At 40.8% G+C, this 17,040-nt stretch overlaps 1 protein-coding gene across 4 annotated transcripts in view; it reads left to right on the top strand.

The window, feature by feature from the left end:
- The window catches only part of LOC129727054 (transcription factor hamlet), a 251,971-nt gene extending 236,253 nt beyond the window's left edge, over positions 1-15,718 (top strand). For all 4 annotated transcript variants that reach the window (XM_055684448.1, XM_055684446.1, XM_055684445.1 and 1 more), the window contains one exon: positions 561-15,718. In XM_055684448.1, coding sequence (XP_055540423.1) covers positions 623-2,023 — 1,401 coding nt within the window. In that variant the 5' untranslated portion in view covers positions 561-622 and the 3' untranslated portion in view covers positions 2,024-15,718. The remainder of the gene's footprint in view (positions 1-560) is intronic.
- Positions 15,719-17,040: the final 1,322 nt, after the last annotated feature.

Raw genomic sequence — 17,040 nt, forward strand, 5'->3', positions numbered from 1 at the left:
ACGCAAAACTGTACCAAATCAATTGCTTGCTGCTGCTCTTTTTGTGAGCCGGAATATCGCTCTCAGGAAATCAATCGGCGACGATTGACGATTGACGGACGGTGCTTTTCAACAATTTTGAAAGGATCCACCATTCTGCTGTCGATCGGAAGGGGATTGGAAATCCTTTTCACTTGGCAGTAGCAAAACCGAGGAACAATTCAATCCGGGTTTTTTTTTTTATTTCGCTTGGCACAGGCGGTTCCTTTTGTCATATCGCTCCTCTCGGGTTAGGAAAGAAAGCAGCACTTCACAATATCAAAAGCTAATAGCTATTTAAATATTTACTCTGCGACAGTTGGGATTTATTTTCCTCGCGGAACTGAACCAGGCAAGGAGTTATGGCACTCGCGCGCCGCTCAATTGTCTGAACCGCCGCGCTGTGAATGCGACTCATTGTTCTGCCGGAATGTGCCTGTCGAGCTTTCAAAACAAACATTTGCCTTCGTTTCCTCCGTTTGCCGGAGAACATAATGAATGACTCAATTAATTCCCGTTTCACGTTTTTTCTCTGCTTTCAGATTGTCCCACTTGGCGGAGGAATGCCAGGAGAGATCCAGCAGTGACTAAGCTTCCTGGAAAGATGCGAGAAAAAGATCACTCACCAAGAAAAATGCTTCCCAGTCCTAAGCAAGGGGCGGTCTATCCGCTACTTGGCCTGGGCTCGACCGTGTCGGCTCAGCTTCCGTTCGATTTTTCCACCAACAATCGCTCCTCGTCGTCGAATTTATTACACCAGCAGCAAAGTCTGCTGGATCAGCCGCTGGACCTGCGGGTGGATCATAAAAAGTCCACCAACAGCAGTAACTCGACCACCTCCGACGAAGAGGAACCTCCGCGAGCTGCCCACGAGGACACCAAACCGGGCAGTGTGATATCATTCCAGGACAATAATAATAACAACAATCTGAGCAATAACAACACCCCAAGCAACCGAAAAAGTCCGAGTCCTGTAAACAATAACAATAACAACAACAATAGCGTTAAATACACCAACAATAACCACATCAACGTGAAAGACGAGTTCCGAATATCTAACCTAGCGAGTCACAACTCTCCAATATTCCCACCCCCGGGGATAAATCCACTGATGCTAGAGGCGATCGCGAAAGCCGGGCTGCCTCTGCCCGGTTATCGAAATTCCTTTCTACCGGCGCGCTCCCCCGTCACGTACGATCTCCAGCGGCTGAAGGAGCGAGACGCGCTCGCCGCGAGTCTAACCCAGCTGCGCCAAGGTGCGAACGGAAATGGAATCCCCACCAGCAACAACAACAATAACAACAACAACAACTCGAACAGCATCAACCACAATCTGCCACCGGGAGCCGCCAAGAACAAGGATCGCTACTCGTGCAAGTTCTGCGGCAAAGTGTTCCCCCGGTCCGCTAACCTGACGCGGCATCTGCGGACGCACACCGGCGAGCAGCCCTACAAGTGCAAGTACTGCGAACGTTCCTTCAGCATATCGAGCAACCTGCAGCGTCACGTGCGGAACATCCACAACAAGGAGCGTCCCTTCAAGTGTGCCCTTTGCGAGCGCTGCTTCGGTCAACAAACCAACCTCGATCGTCACCTCAAGAAGCACGAAGCCGATGCTGCCGGGTTGGGACTCGGTCTGGACGAACGTCTTCGGGCGGCCCGACGAAACAGTCGAGGCATCCCGGAAGACTCGTACTTCGAGGAGATTCGTTCCTTCATGGGCAAGGTGACCCAACTGCCGATCCCACTGCGGATGCAATCGCACCAACCGCACCACCAGCAACCCCATCAATCGCAACTACACCAGCAGAGTACACTTTCGGCCCAGGTTCAGGCCGCCCAGCAACAGCAGCAGGCCCAGCACGATCAGACCGGATCGTCCCGCAGTTCGACACCGTCGGAGCCCGCCTCGCCGGCCGGAAGCTCACGCAGTGCCCAGCTGGAGATCAAGATGGAAGCGAACGACGACGACGATGACGAGGGCGAACAAGTGCAGGTTACCTGACCGAAGGTCTAGTCCCCCCACCCCCGGGTGAGGGTGGGTGGTGTGGTTTTACGGGCTTGTGGGGGCGGATTTTTTCGTTCATTTCCTAGGACAAACTCTAAGTCTTCTCACTGAATATTTCGATTTTTTTGCCCAAACGGTTTTATAGGGTTGAAAGACTGTCTTCGGTGAAGTTGTAAAATTCAGAAAAGGGAGCTCACTTTTCTACACATTTGCTTTAAAAGAATTACAAATAGAATTGAAAAACTTTAAAGCCAAAACAACAGCATAGGAACAGTTTTGTGGCAAACTTTTACAATTTATCAAGACGCTACGAGATATAAATTTTCAGTCAGTAGATCTTCGGGAATGTTTCACAAACAGTCGTAAGTTATTCGACCCACCAACAATTGTTTAGTACCAACCTGTTACTTCACTATCAGAGCAAGTAATATTATCAAATTCCACTTGTGAATTTATCGTGAAACTCTACCTAACAGTTTTTTCACACCACAATAGATCATTGCACACGAAAAATAACCTCACTTTTCTGACACTTCCCGTGGGTTTGTTTACAAGGTGTTCTATTCACTTTGTATGTGATCGGAGTAAAAATTCTCCGCTTATGCGAATTCGTTACTGGGATCTTTTGGTTTATTCTTAGAAACGCAATTTTTAACAAGAAACGCTTTTCTATTCAAGCCGAAAATTTTTCTATGTAAACAAACCCGCGGTAACTGTCAAATCTCTTTCTTCTTCTTGTTTTGTGATGTCATCGTGCAATGATCTATAGACCATTTTATGAATTGACAGGTGTCACGGAGCCTGCTGATATTGATGTTGCTTTTACGTGCTTTATGTCAGCGGTTTCGAGCTTTCTGTCAAAATTTCATTTATGAATTGAGTTAAGAAACGTCTCGTAAAATGGTCTATTGTTTTCCTCCAAGTGTTGTTTACCTTTTTCAAGACAGTGGCCGCTGACATCTTTTTCGCAAATTCTGGTACCCTTGGATAATGTAACCACTGAAACTCTGCACATTTTTCTTTTTACACTAATAAACATAGCGGCACAGAACAGATATGCAACTTCGAACAAAACTCTGCAACAAATTGGTGCCCTAGCTTTCGCATTCATTTTTTGCTGTTCCATCCAACATTGATTTTACAGTGCATCGTTCGAACAGTTCGCTCCAATAGTTTGAACATGCACCAAAAAACTATTTTTTTGCTTTAATAACCAGGCAAAAAGGTGATCTTGAATAGTTGAATCTATCAAAATCAAGTTCACAGGACCGACCGCACTTCACACAGGACCGCATTCAAGAGATCTTTGAAGTGGCAATTCAGTGACAATTCACAATCAACGTCAATAGAACAAATTAAACTAAAAATCTTTCAACCATTCAAACATTGTCTAACAAATTTTCTTGGATCGTACACCTCACGACTGTTGAAACTATTTTAACCTGTTAGTTGATTTACTTGAATATTTTCGTTGGACTCGGAAACCGAATTTCTCGATCAACGACAATATTTTTTTCTCGTACCGTTTTTTATACCTAACATTGCTAGAAAGGCCTATCAGACGCGCTGTACTAGCACTGCTTACGACATCAGGTACACTGTAAAAAAATAATTGTCGTTAGTCAAGATATTCAGTTTTCAACTTGGGCAACAATGAAATTCATTGAAAATGTATCTACATAAAAACCGTTGCACGTATGCGGGTGGCACTGTACGTTTATCATGAAAAGGCACCCTCGCTATACCAGCACCGGGGAGAACAAAGGATTCTCTCGACGAAAAAGCGGCGAGAGCTCATACGGTTCTTTTGTTGAATGAATGGAATATAAGCGTGATGAAATTTCGAGTGTAAAATGCATTCTCTCCACCGCTAGATGTCGATACTTAAAATAAAGAGATTCTGTCTCGTTTTTGGTTCTTCAATTGAACAGATGTGATAGCGGTCATGACGAGTTCCCGTGAGTATTCGATCGAAACCGACTTAAACTTACCTTTGAAAAGCAGCGCGTCTAGAAATCTTGATTTTTGCTGTTCTCCAATTGCAACTCGAGTGCGTGTGTCAAGCGCCAGTGTTGTCAGCACTGGTAGTAGAACACGCGCGAGTATCCGGGACAGATATTTTTTATAGATGATGTGAAGTACGGGTCGATACGCGTCTCAGCAATATTTTACGGTAACTTTTGAAAAGTAGTTTAGGTGCTATTCGCCTCTTTTTTACATAATTAGCACGTGCGGATCATACAAGTTTCTACGACAAATGAAAAATTTTGTACAACTCTTTCCGTAAGACATTAGGCCTACAAATAACTATACTGCTCTTCCTTTGACCTTTGACTTCCATGGTTTTCAGCAACCAGCGTAGAACTACTTGGAAAATTATTATTTGTGTTATTTGAACTTTTTTTTATGAAATATCACATCAGTTGAGGTGGATCAATATGCGTCATTAAAAGCTAAACAAAACGCTTGCAGTGTAACTACTTACATACCTGTATGGCCGCACGTCCTTAGACATGGTCTGCATAATGTACTTCCACCAATTTACGCGATCCATGGCCACCTGTCTCCAACTCCGTGGGCATCCAGTGCTCTGCAGATTGTGCTCCATCTGCTCCACCCATCTCGCTCCTCGTCTTCTTGTTGCTACCGGAATTGGAGCGCACACCAATTTTGCAGGGTAGCTATCCGGCGTTCTAGCTACATGTCCTGCGCAGCGTATGCTTCCAGTTTTAGCCTCTTTCTGAATACTCGGTTCGTCGAAGAGGCTTATGCCCGTAGAGAACGAGCGGTCTTATTAGCGTTTTGTACAGAACACACTTGGTGTGAAGACTCAGGTTTCGCGACCGTAGCTTTTTATAGAGTCAATAGTAGGCACAAATTCTTCCGATAATACGCCTCCTAATCTTCCGACTGATCTTGTTGTTCTTAATTACCAGAGAGCCGAGGTACCCAGTCTCGTCGACTACCTAGAACTGTTACCTGTCGTGTTCGGACCCGCTCACAAGCATATACTTTGTTTTAGACGTATTAATCTTTTTTTCCGATCCTATTCAGTCACGTTTCAGTCGGGTGTACTGGTCTGCGACCGTCTCAAATTTTCTGCCGAAAATACTCACGTCTCTCGCAAAGCAGATAAATTGATCAGATCTACTGATAACACAGTGCAACAAAAATTGACTTTTTGACGTAGGACTACGTCTAACCGCACTATATCGAGATACATTCCGCGAAAACTAAAACCAAGATGTAACGTCGGAATGAAAGATTACAAACGGTTATACTAATGTAACCACATGATGGATAACAATAATTAATATGTCGTTGGATTGATAAAATGATGGACAATTTTGTGATTCTTCAATTATCATTATCACTTCAATGTTAATCAGTAAAAATTGAATAAAAGTTTCAAGGTCGGATTTTCACCAATAATGTACCAATCATATGCGAGCACGCCTGGCACAGACTTCATGAATAGACACCAACTGCCTGCTGTGATATCCTGTATAGCAGTGGCAAAACAAAAATTTGACAGAATCTTCCCGTCCCAATAGGTCAACTAATGTTAGCTTCCATGAACCTATGACTATTTTGATGTCTTGAAAGTGAAGCTTTTTCGGAAAGTTCGTAACCACCTCCACTATCAGACAGTATTACATTCTGCTGTTAACAAATATGTTAATGTTAATAAAACTGATGTCTTGAAGGATAATATGATGGTACAGGCAACAGTACTGCACCGAGCAATGTATGAACAGAGCGCTGGTTACTCGTCGTCTATCAGTGCAGAAAAACTCGATATTCATTTTTGTGTAGTCAAGCCAAGTGAAAACTACATTGCCGCTGTTGACGCACAGTGGGGCGTGGAACACAATCGATTTGCCGTTTGAATTGTCTTCTTCTTCTTGTTTCGTATAGCAGAATTCAATATGATTTTTCGTGGGCCATCTTTTAAAAAACAGATCTTAAATCGGACAAAAACTGAATTCAAAACGGTGATTCTACGAAACCACAAAGCAAAACAATATCGAGTATGTCTGAGTATTAATATGCACTAATATGTGGACAAGCTCTTAGAATTTCGATATTTGGTCTTAAAACAAAATGGCGTCGAAAAAACATCGAAAATTTCCGATTTCTAAAAAATTCAATATGGCGCCATTGTTGCCCCTTAAGTTGAAATATGTTCAAACTCGGAGGAATTTATTTTCGCATCAAACTTCATTAAAAAATCGTACATAGAAGCCAAGGCAAGAAAATTGTGGCACTGTGTAATCGTGCCCCGCTTGTTAAGCCCCGCTGGTCACATAAAACCCTTCAGCGCGACATTTAACATTGGACTGGAAAGACCACCCTTGTCAAGGCCTACTGTGGGACTCAAAGAAGCACTTCACATTCTCCATCGTAGTCTTAATCAGTCTTGTCGGCTTCCCCAGAAAGCCGTTCTCGTCAAGGATTTTCCAAAGCCCTTTTCAGTTTATTGTGTCGTATGCAGCTTTAAAATCGACGAAAGAAAAAATTGTGGGGACTCTAAGTTTGCGACACGTGACGTGCCGCAGTGTAAAAATTTGGTCAGTCGTAGGCGGCATTCAGGACTGTGATCGCTTGATAGTTCTCGCAGGCTAGTTTGTCGGCAGATAAGCCCTTCTTTCCCTTCCTCCGGTAGCTGTTCTGTCTTTCAGATCTCGATGATCAGCCGATGCAACGAGCTGGCCAATTTGTCGGAGCTTGTTTTAATAAGTTCCGCTCCGATGCCGTCCTTTCCGGCAGATTTCTTGTTTTCAAGCTGCCGGATTGCATCCTTAACTTCACTGGTTGTTGGGGGTGACACATCTTCGTCGTTCATTGCACCGGTCATGTCTCCACTGCTCCTGTTGTAGTCTCCTGCTTGCATCGTAAAGAGATAAGTGGCTTTTCACCTACGCACACTGGTGAACGTGTTAACCCGTGTAGAGTTGCTTTTGTTTCCTCCAAACTGTAAATCATCGCATCTCGTTGCTTCGACTTTTTATCACCAGCTTCTTCCGATTCATGATCACGAATGAAAAATTTATTCAGAAGCGAGTTTAGAACTTATAATAAGTGTTCAACTAATTATTTGTCCAGTTGCTAGAAACATAGCATTGCAAACAAAACAGTGATTAGTAAATATTTTCCACAATGAGTTGCACTAACACATTCGTACGTAAATACCCAAGTAACTAGTAAGCACTAAATCATGGCCCTACAACAATACTATATTCGATTACAGAGTTCTAGGTAAAAACTTATTCTGACCTAAATGCTTGTATATATCTGATATAATGTTAAAAAGGTGACATAGCAAGCTGATAAAGTGCTGCAGGTGGCAACCATTGATATGCATCACCAATGCTGATTTGGAGCAACCATGAGTTCTCTCTTCTCTGACATGTGAGGTAAGAAAACAAACGAAAAAAAATTTAGAACCTTAATTATTTGGTGTCTGGAACGAATGCAAAAAATGTTCAGAAGTAATACAAATGGTCTAAAAACTAGAACCAGACTTTTTTTCATCTTCTGATATTGACGGTTCGGAAACCACGAGCCCAGGAGATGTAGATCCTGGATCCAACTCACTAGTTTGCAATTGTTTTGTATTGGGCATTTCGAAAAGGTCCATACTTTCATATACCCGAACTTTGCGTCGAAAATTCCCGCTCCTTAAAGTTTTTTTTTTTTTTCATTTACGTGGAGTATCCATTTTCCGTCTATTTTTAATTGACAACTCGATATCGCTCGTTATTGGCACTTACGAAAAAATGTAATGCGTCTTCTATATGCATTTGAAACAATACATTGTAGCACTTTAAGTAGCTCTTTAAGCGCATATTTTGCTCTCAGTAATGCTAGTTTAGCATAATGCCCTAAGCAATAAAAAACATGATATAAAGCTATTTGGTATTAACAAGGCTGAATTAGTGCTATCTTCTAATGCTCGTGTGACTGTCAAACTCCATACATCTTTCATCTACCACTCATTGATTCTGGTACCCACTTTTTGGTTGGTTTGCCCTAAAACATGTGAAATAGAGTAAACGTCACATTTTGTCGGTAGACCATTTCCTCGAGTAAATGTCGTTTAGGTGGAATAAATAATTACTCAACATTTGTTTTTTAGTACAATGTGCACTTTCAATGAATAAGATAAGTTTTGTAAGCATTTAAATTAAAATATTGACGCCGTGATGAATTTATAATTGGTAGGCAAAATGTTGACGTTTATAGGCCCCTGACTGCTGCTTCCATCTTTCGATCACCTCACGATCATGAATCAGAATTCCTCCATTCTCATCCCTACACAATTCAGCTCGTGGTACAAAGCCTCTGCGTGCTGCGTTGAATTTTTTGGTAGAATTTTCGTGTGTTCGGTGCAGCTGCTCGAGTTCTTCGCATTCCTCCTTTTTTTTTTTCTTTGAAAAGTTGGACCGTTTTCTTCGTTTCAGTTTATATCGCTCCATTTTATGACGGGTGGCTCTACGCAGCATTGTTGCTCGCGCTGCGTTCTTCTCACCCAATATCTGCCGGCATTATTCGTTAAACCATTCGTTACGTCGATTCGGTTGCACGTGTCCCAGGACTTCTTCCCCAGCACTGCTGATAGCTGTTTTAACGGCGTTCCAGTGATTATCTAGAGACACTCTCCAAAAAATTGTAAAATTCGTCTCTGTCATCATCGGTCCTTCCGAGATGGGGGCTATGCATTATTGTTAAAGGAACGGCCTTTAATCTGCAATCTGCACATTCCATGACTGATCGGCCTTCTTCTGCTTCTCGCCCATCACTATAAAAGCTGTTCCCAGCTCATGTGTACTTCCACAAATCTGGTATGATCATCCCTGTACGTACGCATCATCGTTCCTTTCCAGCATACCTCCTGCAGTGCTACGATGTTGAACCTGTGGGTCTTCAGTTCGTCGGAAAGCACGCGGGTACTCCTCAGGAAGTTGAGAGATCTGCAGTTCCATGTTCGAAAGTACCTGAACATTAGTGCGTTTCCATTGGCTAGGTCCTAGCCGATTGCTCCGTTCCGTAATAAGTGTTGTTGTGTTCTTCGCTGTTGTTTTTCAACTGTGTGGGCCTGCAAGGCCAGCGACCAACCCCACTATGTCGTAGGAGGACCATCGTAGTGCCATAGTTCGAAGTCCCGGGCACTACCAGGACTTGAGATGAACACAGGCGTTAGAATGCTTCCGGTATCCGAGAGAAGATAGGGGGGTTCGGTAGCTGGAAGGCTGAGGTTCACTAGTGTGAACTGTTTTGCAACTTATCTCACTCCAATGTTTGCTATCGTATCCCGATCAGAAAGACAAAACAAAAAAGGAACAGAGGCTGTTAGTTTGTTATGAGAAAAACCTTTCAGGTTGTGTTATAATTTTGATCCCGTTAAGTGTTAAAATAACAGAAATCATAACAAAAAATATTCTACTAATATCAAACACATATCAAACTTTGTTACTAACGTATCAGCTTTCTAACAAAATGAGATAGCACATAGAACAGTATAATAACAACCATTGTTATAAACAACAGGTTTGGATAGAAACGAAAAAGTTGTTAGATTTGTTTCAGAACAACTTCATTTCATGATTTGTTATTATAACTCATTCAGATTCAACTTTGTTATCCATAGCAAATGGGAAAATACTAAACCATATCAAAACATATTATTTGTATCTCCCGTTGATAGAATTTTGTAATTTTTTTGTTATGCTCTTCTGATCGGGATGTCTTATAACATTTTCTAGTTTTGTTAGCTCTTATGTCCAGATAACGTTGAGATTAGACGAAAACAATTTTAAATAAAACAGTTTATTTTGAACGGTTATTATTTTCATCTACTTATTATTAATCAGAATTACCACTGATAACAACAATTTTCGATCTACTTACTCTGCCCATAGGCACACATTTGCGCATGCGCTGGTTAACAATTGTCATAGCAACACATTTGCGCATGCGATTTGTTGTGGTAAATTTCGATCCTTTATTCTGAAGCGTTTTGCACCATTCCAATTTCTATGATCTCGACCTATTTGATTGATTTTTATGCTTCGGAACGAGCAAGTAGGCTGTGTTTTCTGCCAGGTTCCTAGGCATCTAATCATCCGAAATGTTTCGTCGACCCTGTCAAGCCATCGTGCCTGCTGTTTACTACTATACTAATGCCGGTAGTGTTGCTGAATAGAAGAGATTTCACAAGGGTGTCGTCCGACATCCCCATGAAGTGATCGGCCCACCGCAGCCTATTAACTTTCAGTAGCTAGTCCGCAGCACCTTTCGTTCGAAAACTCCAGGCGCGTTCAAGTCCTCAGCTAAAAGCGGTAGAGGACTACCCGTCTAATCAGGGTTTTGTACAGCATCAACTTCGTGCGTCGTCGCTCTCGATTCGATCAGATTGTCTTCGGAAGTGCAAAGTAGGTGTTTCTGGATCTCTTTGTTGAGTTTATTAATGGTATTGATCAATTGTGGTCTCCGTGGTTCTGCGGTTAGCGATGTCGGTCGGCTAGCTTTCCCACACGGTTGTGATGTCGGGTTCGATTCCCGATCAGGTCGAGGATCTTTTCTAGCTGGAAATTTTCTCGACTCAGCACTGGGGCACGGTGTATAGTTGCACTTATCCTGCAACATGCAAAATGTGCTTAAAACAATATCGATAACGAATTCTCTCAACTAATCTATTTGACCGAGACCGCATTAGCCCCCCAGGCTAGCGTGCGATATTGTTGTTTTGTTGTTGATCAATTGTATCATTTTATCCGGGAATTGCAGCGCATGATCAACCATAGTTGTTCTTGATCACTGTATGATAGGCCGCCGTGAAATCGATGAAGGTATAACGTAAAAAGATCTGGTCCGTAGTGGCTTGACCCACGAACCTTTTGGCTTAAAGTGATAGACGGCGGGACAGGATCTGCGAGAGTATTTTGTAGGTGGCATTGATTAGCGAAATGCCGCAGTAGTTGTTGCACTTCTTGTAGATGGAGTAGACGATGCTTTCCATCCACTCGTCTGGCAGCTTTTCCTTCTAACAAATCCTGGAAAAAAAATCAGTGCAGCGTACTTGCCAGCACCTCTAAACCATACTTCACTGCCCATAATCGCAAAATTGTAACATTTGCAAAATTGGTTGTTCGAGAAAATGACACTTTTATATTTTGACTTTAAATGAACCGTTCCCAATATATTCTTGCAAAAAGACACTTCAACTAAACTTAGTATCACGAATAGAGCACTACTTTACACTATGTATACATTGAACATCACTTTTGAAGTCAAATTGTCTGAAATTTTTGCAATGACACTTTTATGCCGTCACTTTCAAGGTACTTTTGGAATATATCACAAGGGAAATGAAGCTTTTCTTGTATTCAACAAGCATGAGCTGAACATCAGAAACAGATCACCGGTGGTTGGTTACCGGACCAGAATAACCTCCGAGTTCCAAAGGATGCAGATGTGGATTTGGATGGAAGATTTTTTTGAAAAAAAAAGATTGAAAGTTAAGTAGTGTGACAATTCTACGGTTGTTCAAGCTATGTGACAAAACAACTTGGTATGTTTCACGACTTTTTTCAAACAAACATAAGTATATTTTTTCAGATGTAAAAAGTACATACTATTTTTAACATTTCCCAACAAAAAGCACGAAATCCATAAAATATCGAATGTTACAATTATGCGATTACAGGAAGTTCAGGAGTCCACTTGGCAGTTCGTCTTCGCCAGGTGACTTTGTTGTTGTTCAGCTTCCCGTACCAAGAAAGAATTTCATGAACATCGGGGTCTGGAACTCGGACATCTGCTGCTGGTGCTCCTAGATCAGTTCCTGTTCAGCTTCTGACCGCTGTATAATTATTTAGGTGTCGAAGTACTCCTTCTAGCTGTCGATCACCTCGTTGGCATCCGCGAGAAGGAATTGGGTCCAAAATTTTAACATTACATTGAGTAGAGCATCTCTCGAGCTTCCATTAGATGTGTTCAAATACTGAAATTACACAAATGGGAATCCTTGAAGATTCAACAACTCTTGCTTTAAATCCATCGGAACCAACTAAAATCCACACCAAAATCGATAAGAATTTGTTGCAATTTACGTACCAATAGAGTACACTACTTTTTGAATTACCCCATTTTCAGCTGGAATGTAGCTGAGACTATCTTGGATGGACCACGTCCTTGAGAAAACCAACGGTCAGATTAATTTATTTTTTTGCTAAAACTCGAGGGACTTTCAGAAAATTTCCATTTTCTTATCCAGCTAATCTGCATCAGAATCATGAGAAATATTTGTACCTTTTGGTTTATATCGAGAAATAAACAGTTTCTCGTCAGGGTGGTCCACTTAAGGTAGCGGTCCAACCAAGGCAGTTCTGCTTTGAATCAAGTAAATTCATCTTAATAAGTCACAGAAACTAATAAAAACAGCACAAAAATCTCTCATTAATCAATAGCAAATAGCATTTATATATTTCGTTTTTATTCAGGGTAAAACTGCCTTGGGTGGACCACTTTCTTTGGTGGACCACCGGTTTAACTCAATTTCTCTTAACATAAATTGGTGTTTAAAAATGTTTCCCGTGATTCTGACGCAGATTGGTTGGATAGGATGTTCTCTAAAGGAAGCTTTTTGAAAATCAATCGAGTTTTCGTATGAACTGAGTAAAACTGGCGGGTGGTCCACTATAGCAAAAGGGTCTACTCTAGGTTAACTTAACAACGACACTACTTCAGCCATAACTGGTTGCCTGCCGCACGTATCCTAGGGTAAAACTACCTTGGATGGACCACGTCCTTTAGTGGACCACCGGTCAGATTAATTCAATTAATTCAGAAACTCGTAAGACTTCCAGGAAACTTCATTTGAGAAACATCTTATCCAGCTAGGGTAAATTAACCTACGGTAGACCCTTTTCATATAGTGGACCACTCGACAGATTAATTCAATTTCTCTCAACATAAATCAAAATTTATAAATGATTGAGATGCAGATTGGCTGAATAAGATGTTTCCCGATGAAAGATTTCTGAAATTTCCTTGAATTTTCGCATAAGTGGAGTTAGTTTGGCGAGTGGTCCACTATAAGAAAGAGGTCCACTACAGGTTAATTTACCCTAATTCGAACCAGAACCACGAGAAACATCTAGGATCAATTAACCTATAGTGAACCACTTTTCTGTAGTGGACCACTCGTCAGGTTAACTCAATTTCTCTTAACATCAAATCGAAACTTATTAATATTTCTAGTGATTGTAATGCAAATTGGTTGAGAAGGAGGATTCATGTTGAAAGTTTTCCAAAAATCCCTCAACTTTTCGTCAAAAATTTAGGTAATCTGATCTCCATTACAGGAAATGGGTCCACTATATCGAGAGAGTGAACAGTTTTTGTCGGAGTGCTCCACTGAAGAAAGTGGTCTACCCAAGGTAGTTCTACCCTAATAACACAGTAATCTGATGGTGTTGTTTTTGCTATGAGAGACGGAAAACGCTAACAATTGGTTTTCTAAGACTTTTTAACAGTTCCTGCTGAATCTCGTTATATTTTTTTTGCCGTACGCAGAATTACGTAGGGTAGAATTGCCCTGGATGGACTACTGCCATTAGTGGACCACTCGTCAAATTTACTCAAATTTGTATTGATTTAGAATAAAACTTCCTTGGATGGACCACGTGCTTTAGTGGACCACTCGCCAGATATACTCAGTTTTTGCGAAAACTCGAGGGAATCACGAGTAATATTTTGAAATTCCGCTTCATGTTAAGAGAAATTGAGTTAACTGGATAAGATGTTTCTAATGGAAGTTTTCTAAAGATCTCTCGAGTTTTCGCCTGAATCCAGGTAATTTGACGGATGGTCCACAAAGGCCTTACAAATGAGCAAACATCAAAATTCGTTGATCTGATTCGATCTCGAACATCAATTTAGTTTTATGTATAGGAATTTTATAAAATTACTAGATCAGCACTCTGAAAGTACTGACTACTCCGAACATTGCAAAATGTGCTCATCCCGCTTTTTAAGGAGCAAAAATTCATAATAATAACTTCAGCGAAGGTTGTATTTCGATCTTAAAATATGTCTATCAATTTATAGTTCATTTTGTCTTGTAGAATAACTCTGTAAATTCTCAGCCGAATCAATAAGGTTCGTTTTTAAAAACATTAAAAATTACCCAAATTATGTAATTCTACCTCCACTCCCTCAACCGTAACCATCAGCCTCCACCGGAGCCACCAGCCCCCCACAAGTAGTAAACAACGTTACGCAATAATTTACAGAAAGAAATTCCTGTTCAGTACTTCGGTAAGTTTGTAACCACTATCAGTGTGCTTAGCCTCTTGAACCCAAGCTTCACCAAGGCTGAGATCATCTATTACCACACACAAACACTCATACGCAAGTAAGCACAAATCTATGAAAAATGTAAGAATAAAACGAAACATTCCACATCAAACTGACAACTCAAACATTGTACTATAGGAAAGATAGTTCTAAGCCTTAGTTTATGCGTTTCAAGCTTTTAATACACTAAAAAAAAGAAAACTAGTAAACTCGTGTTAAGCACTCGTTTCCTGCCTGCCGCGCAAACCGACCCCGAAAGCGGAGCGGAAAATACTCGTTTTGCCATATGATCTTTGTTTCTAGAAATGCTAGGTTTAGTGTGTGGAAACGTCAAAATTTTAGTGACATTTTTTTTAGACACGAAAGAAGCAAAATAAAAAAAAAACAAGTTCAACCAAAGCCAAATAAGCGATATTCGTACTAAAAAAAATATGTGAGTGTGCTACGAAACAGAAGAAGAAAAAAATAAACTGAAAGATGAAAACAGACAGTTTGACGTTTGTAAAGATTTGATTTGTTTCCGATGCGGACAAGAACGTTACAAGTATTTGTTGAAGTTTATCATTGGTTAGTTGATTAGATTCGAAGTTTTTTTTAGTACTTGTTAACTCACTTTTACTTAGTTTAATGCAACCGATTGTTAATCAAGTAGTCCCTAGTTGAATGGTTGAAATAGACAAAAAAAAAGGGCGGAACGTTATGCGAAGGCTATTCTGAGAACCCGTTTTCCAACGCAAATGTGATCTGAATGAAAGTATTGTTTGTTTGTTTAAACCAGTCTCAAATAGTGATGTAAAACGAAATACGCGGTGATATCAGAGAAGCATCTTTGAACGTAGAAAGAAGCAGAAAAAAATACAATAGTTTTGGATCCTAGAGATGTTTCAGATCATTTACAGATACAATTCACAGAAAGTGTTCCTTATAGAAAAGTACGTTTTCATAAAAGAGCACCGTTTACAAGCAAGAAGATAAGTTACCATTAAAGTATACTAACTTAAACAAGAATAAATTACCATTTTACAGCATGAGTAAGATCGTTCGCCTAAGTTAATAAGAGAAAAAAAAGTATTACAACGAAAAAACCTTTTGAACGCCCTCGTTTCTCACGAAAGTCTAACAAATATATTTTAGTCCTAAACATTAACAGCAACATTTGAGCGAATCTACTTTCATTCTCTTTCTCTTTCTTTTTTTTGTACGCGTATTTTAAAGTAAATAAATAAAATCGTCCAGCACAAAACTCCGTAGTCTAATGTAAAGCGGTCAATCACGTCACGCGCCCGACCAACGCCGATCGTTGGTTCGGCACGCGAAAAACAACAAATGTGTACCTTTGAAATTAATAAAAATAATTAATTTGAAAATCAAACCTTCGTAGTTTATACCATTGCATGATGACCCACCCATTCAAGAACATTTTAGGGCAATTATAGTGTATTTGTTTTCAGTGAGATGCTCCGAAAGCTCAGCTTATTTATCAGCGTTGGAGTCAGTTTGAGTTTGAGTCAGTTCTTCCTAAGTCTTTCAGCGGCAAGGCATTCGGTAGGTACTATTATTTTCCAAAAGCAACAAACTTTAAAATCAAATGCAATTGAGTTGACTTATGTTTTACCTAATCAAAGCAAAACTTATAACAAGTAAAATTATCGGATTACGATAGTCAGACGAGCAGCTATTATCTTATCAAGTACGGGGCGCCGGATAAGACAAGCACGATTTCCGAAGCTTATTCGTTTCGTCTACATTGGGGCAATTTCAGCTTAACATGTCATTCGGTAAAGTATGAAGAGCTTAGCAGGTGTGTTAGTTATTTTGGCGGTAGCCGCTGGTCAATTGGAAGATTTTCTGGACCGCTTCAACCAACTGGGCAATGAGATCGACCAGGAAGTGGAAGCTTTACGGGCCCGAAACAGTGACGCAATTCTTGCATCTTCTCAACTCGTTCTACGTCAGCTCGGGAACTATACAGTAGCAGTGAGGGAGGCGTTCGAGTATAAGAATGCAACAGTGCAACTTGAAGATTGGGTGAATGAGGATCCGGAAGCGCAGCCTTGTTTCGACTTTGCGTACGAATTGATCGCATTATTTGCTGGATACATTTCCTTCGACATCGGTTGGTGTGCTTACTTCGCGCATAATGAACTGTCGGCTGATGCACAGTATCATTTCTACTCTCACGCTCACTATATCATGAGGGCAGGAACCGATGGGCGGTCCAAAGTAGTTGAAAGCCATGGAAGGTATCGGACGATTGATGATCGGTCAACTTTCTTAGAAGAGGAGTACGAAGAGCTTGACTACTTTTGGAACAATTATCGAGTTGTTCTACAGCAGGAGGTTGACGGACATATAGATGCAGTGGATATCATTTTGAACGATCTTCGCGTTTGTCTAGATGATGTAGTGGAAGAAGCACACAGCAGATTGGCATTTGTTGGAGAAGATCTAGATCAGTGTTTGGAAGGAGTGGGTCAAAATCAAACTAATGTTTTAAAGAATAAATGAGTTTAGAATAGTTTTATATTTTCCAAAAATAATTTTTGTAAGATAATGAAATGGTGAAAATATTCCGCTGCATTATTGTTTCGATTGGCATTGGCATGACTCCAGAGCTTCAACTCTGCAGAAAACACACATTTGATCAAACT

Source organism: Wyeomyia smithii, chromosome 3 (assembly GCF_029784165.1).
Source record: "Wyeomyia smithii strain HCP4-BCI-WySm-NY-G18 chromosome 3, ASM2978416v1, whole genome shotgun sequence".
In the NCBI taxonomy this organism is placed as follows: Eukaryota; Metazoa; Arthropoda; class Insecta; order Diptera; family Culicidae; genus Wyeomyia; species Wyeomyia smithii.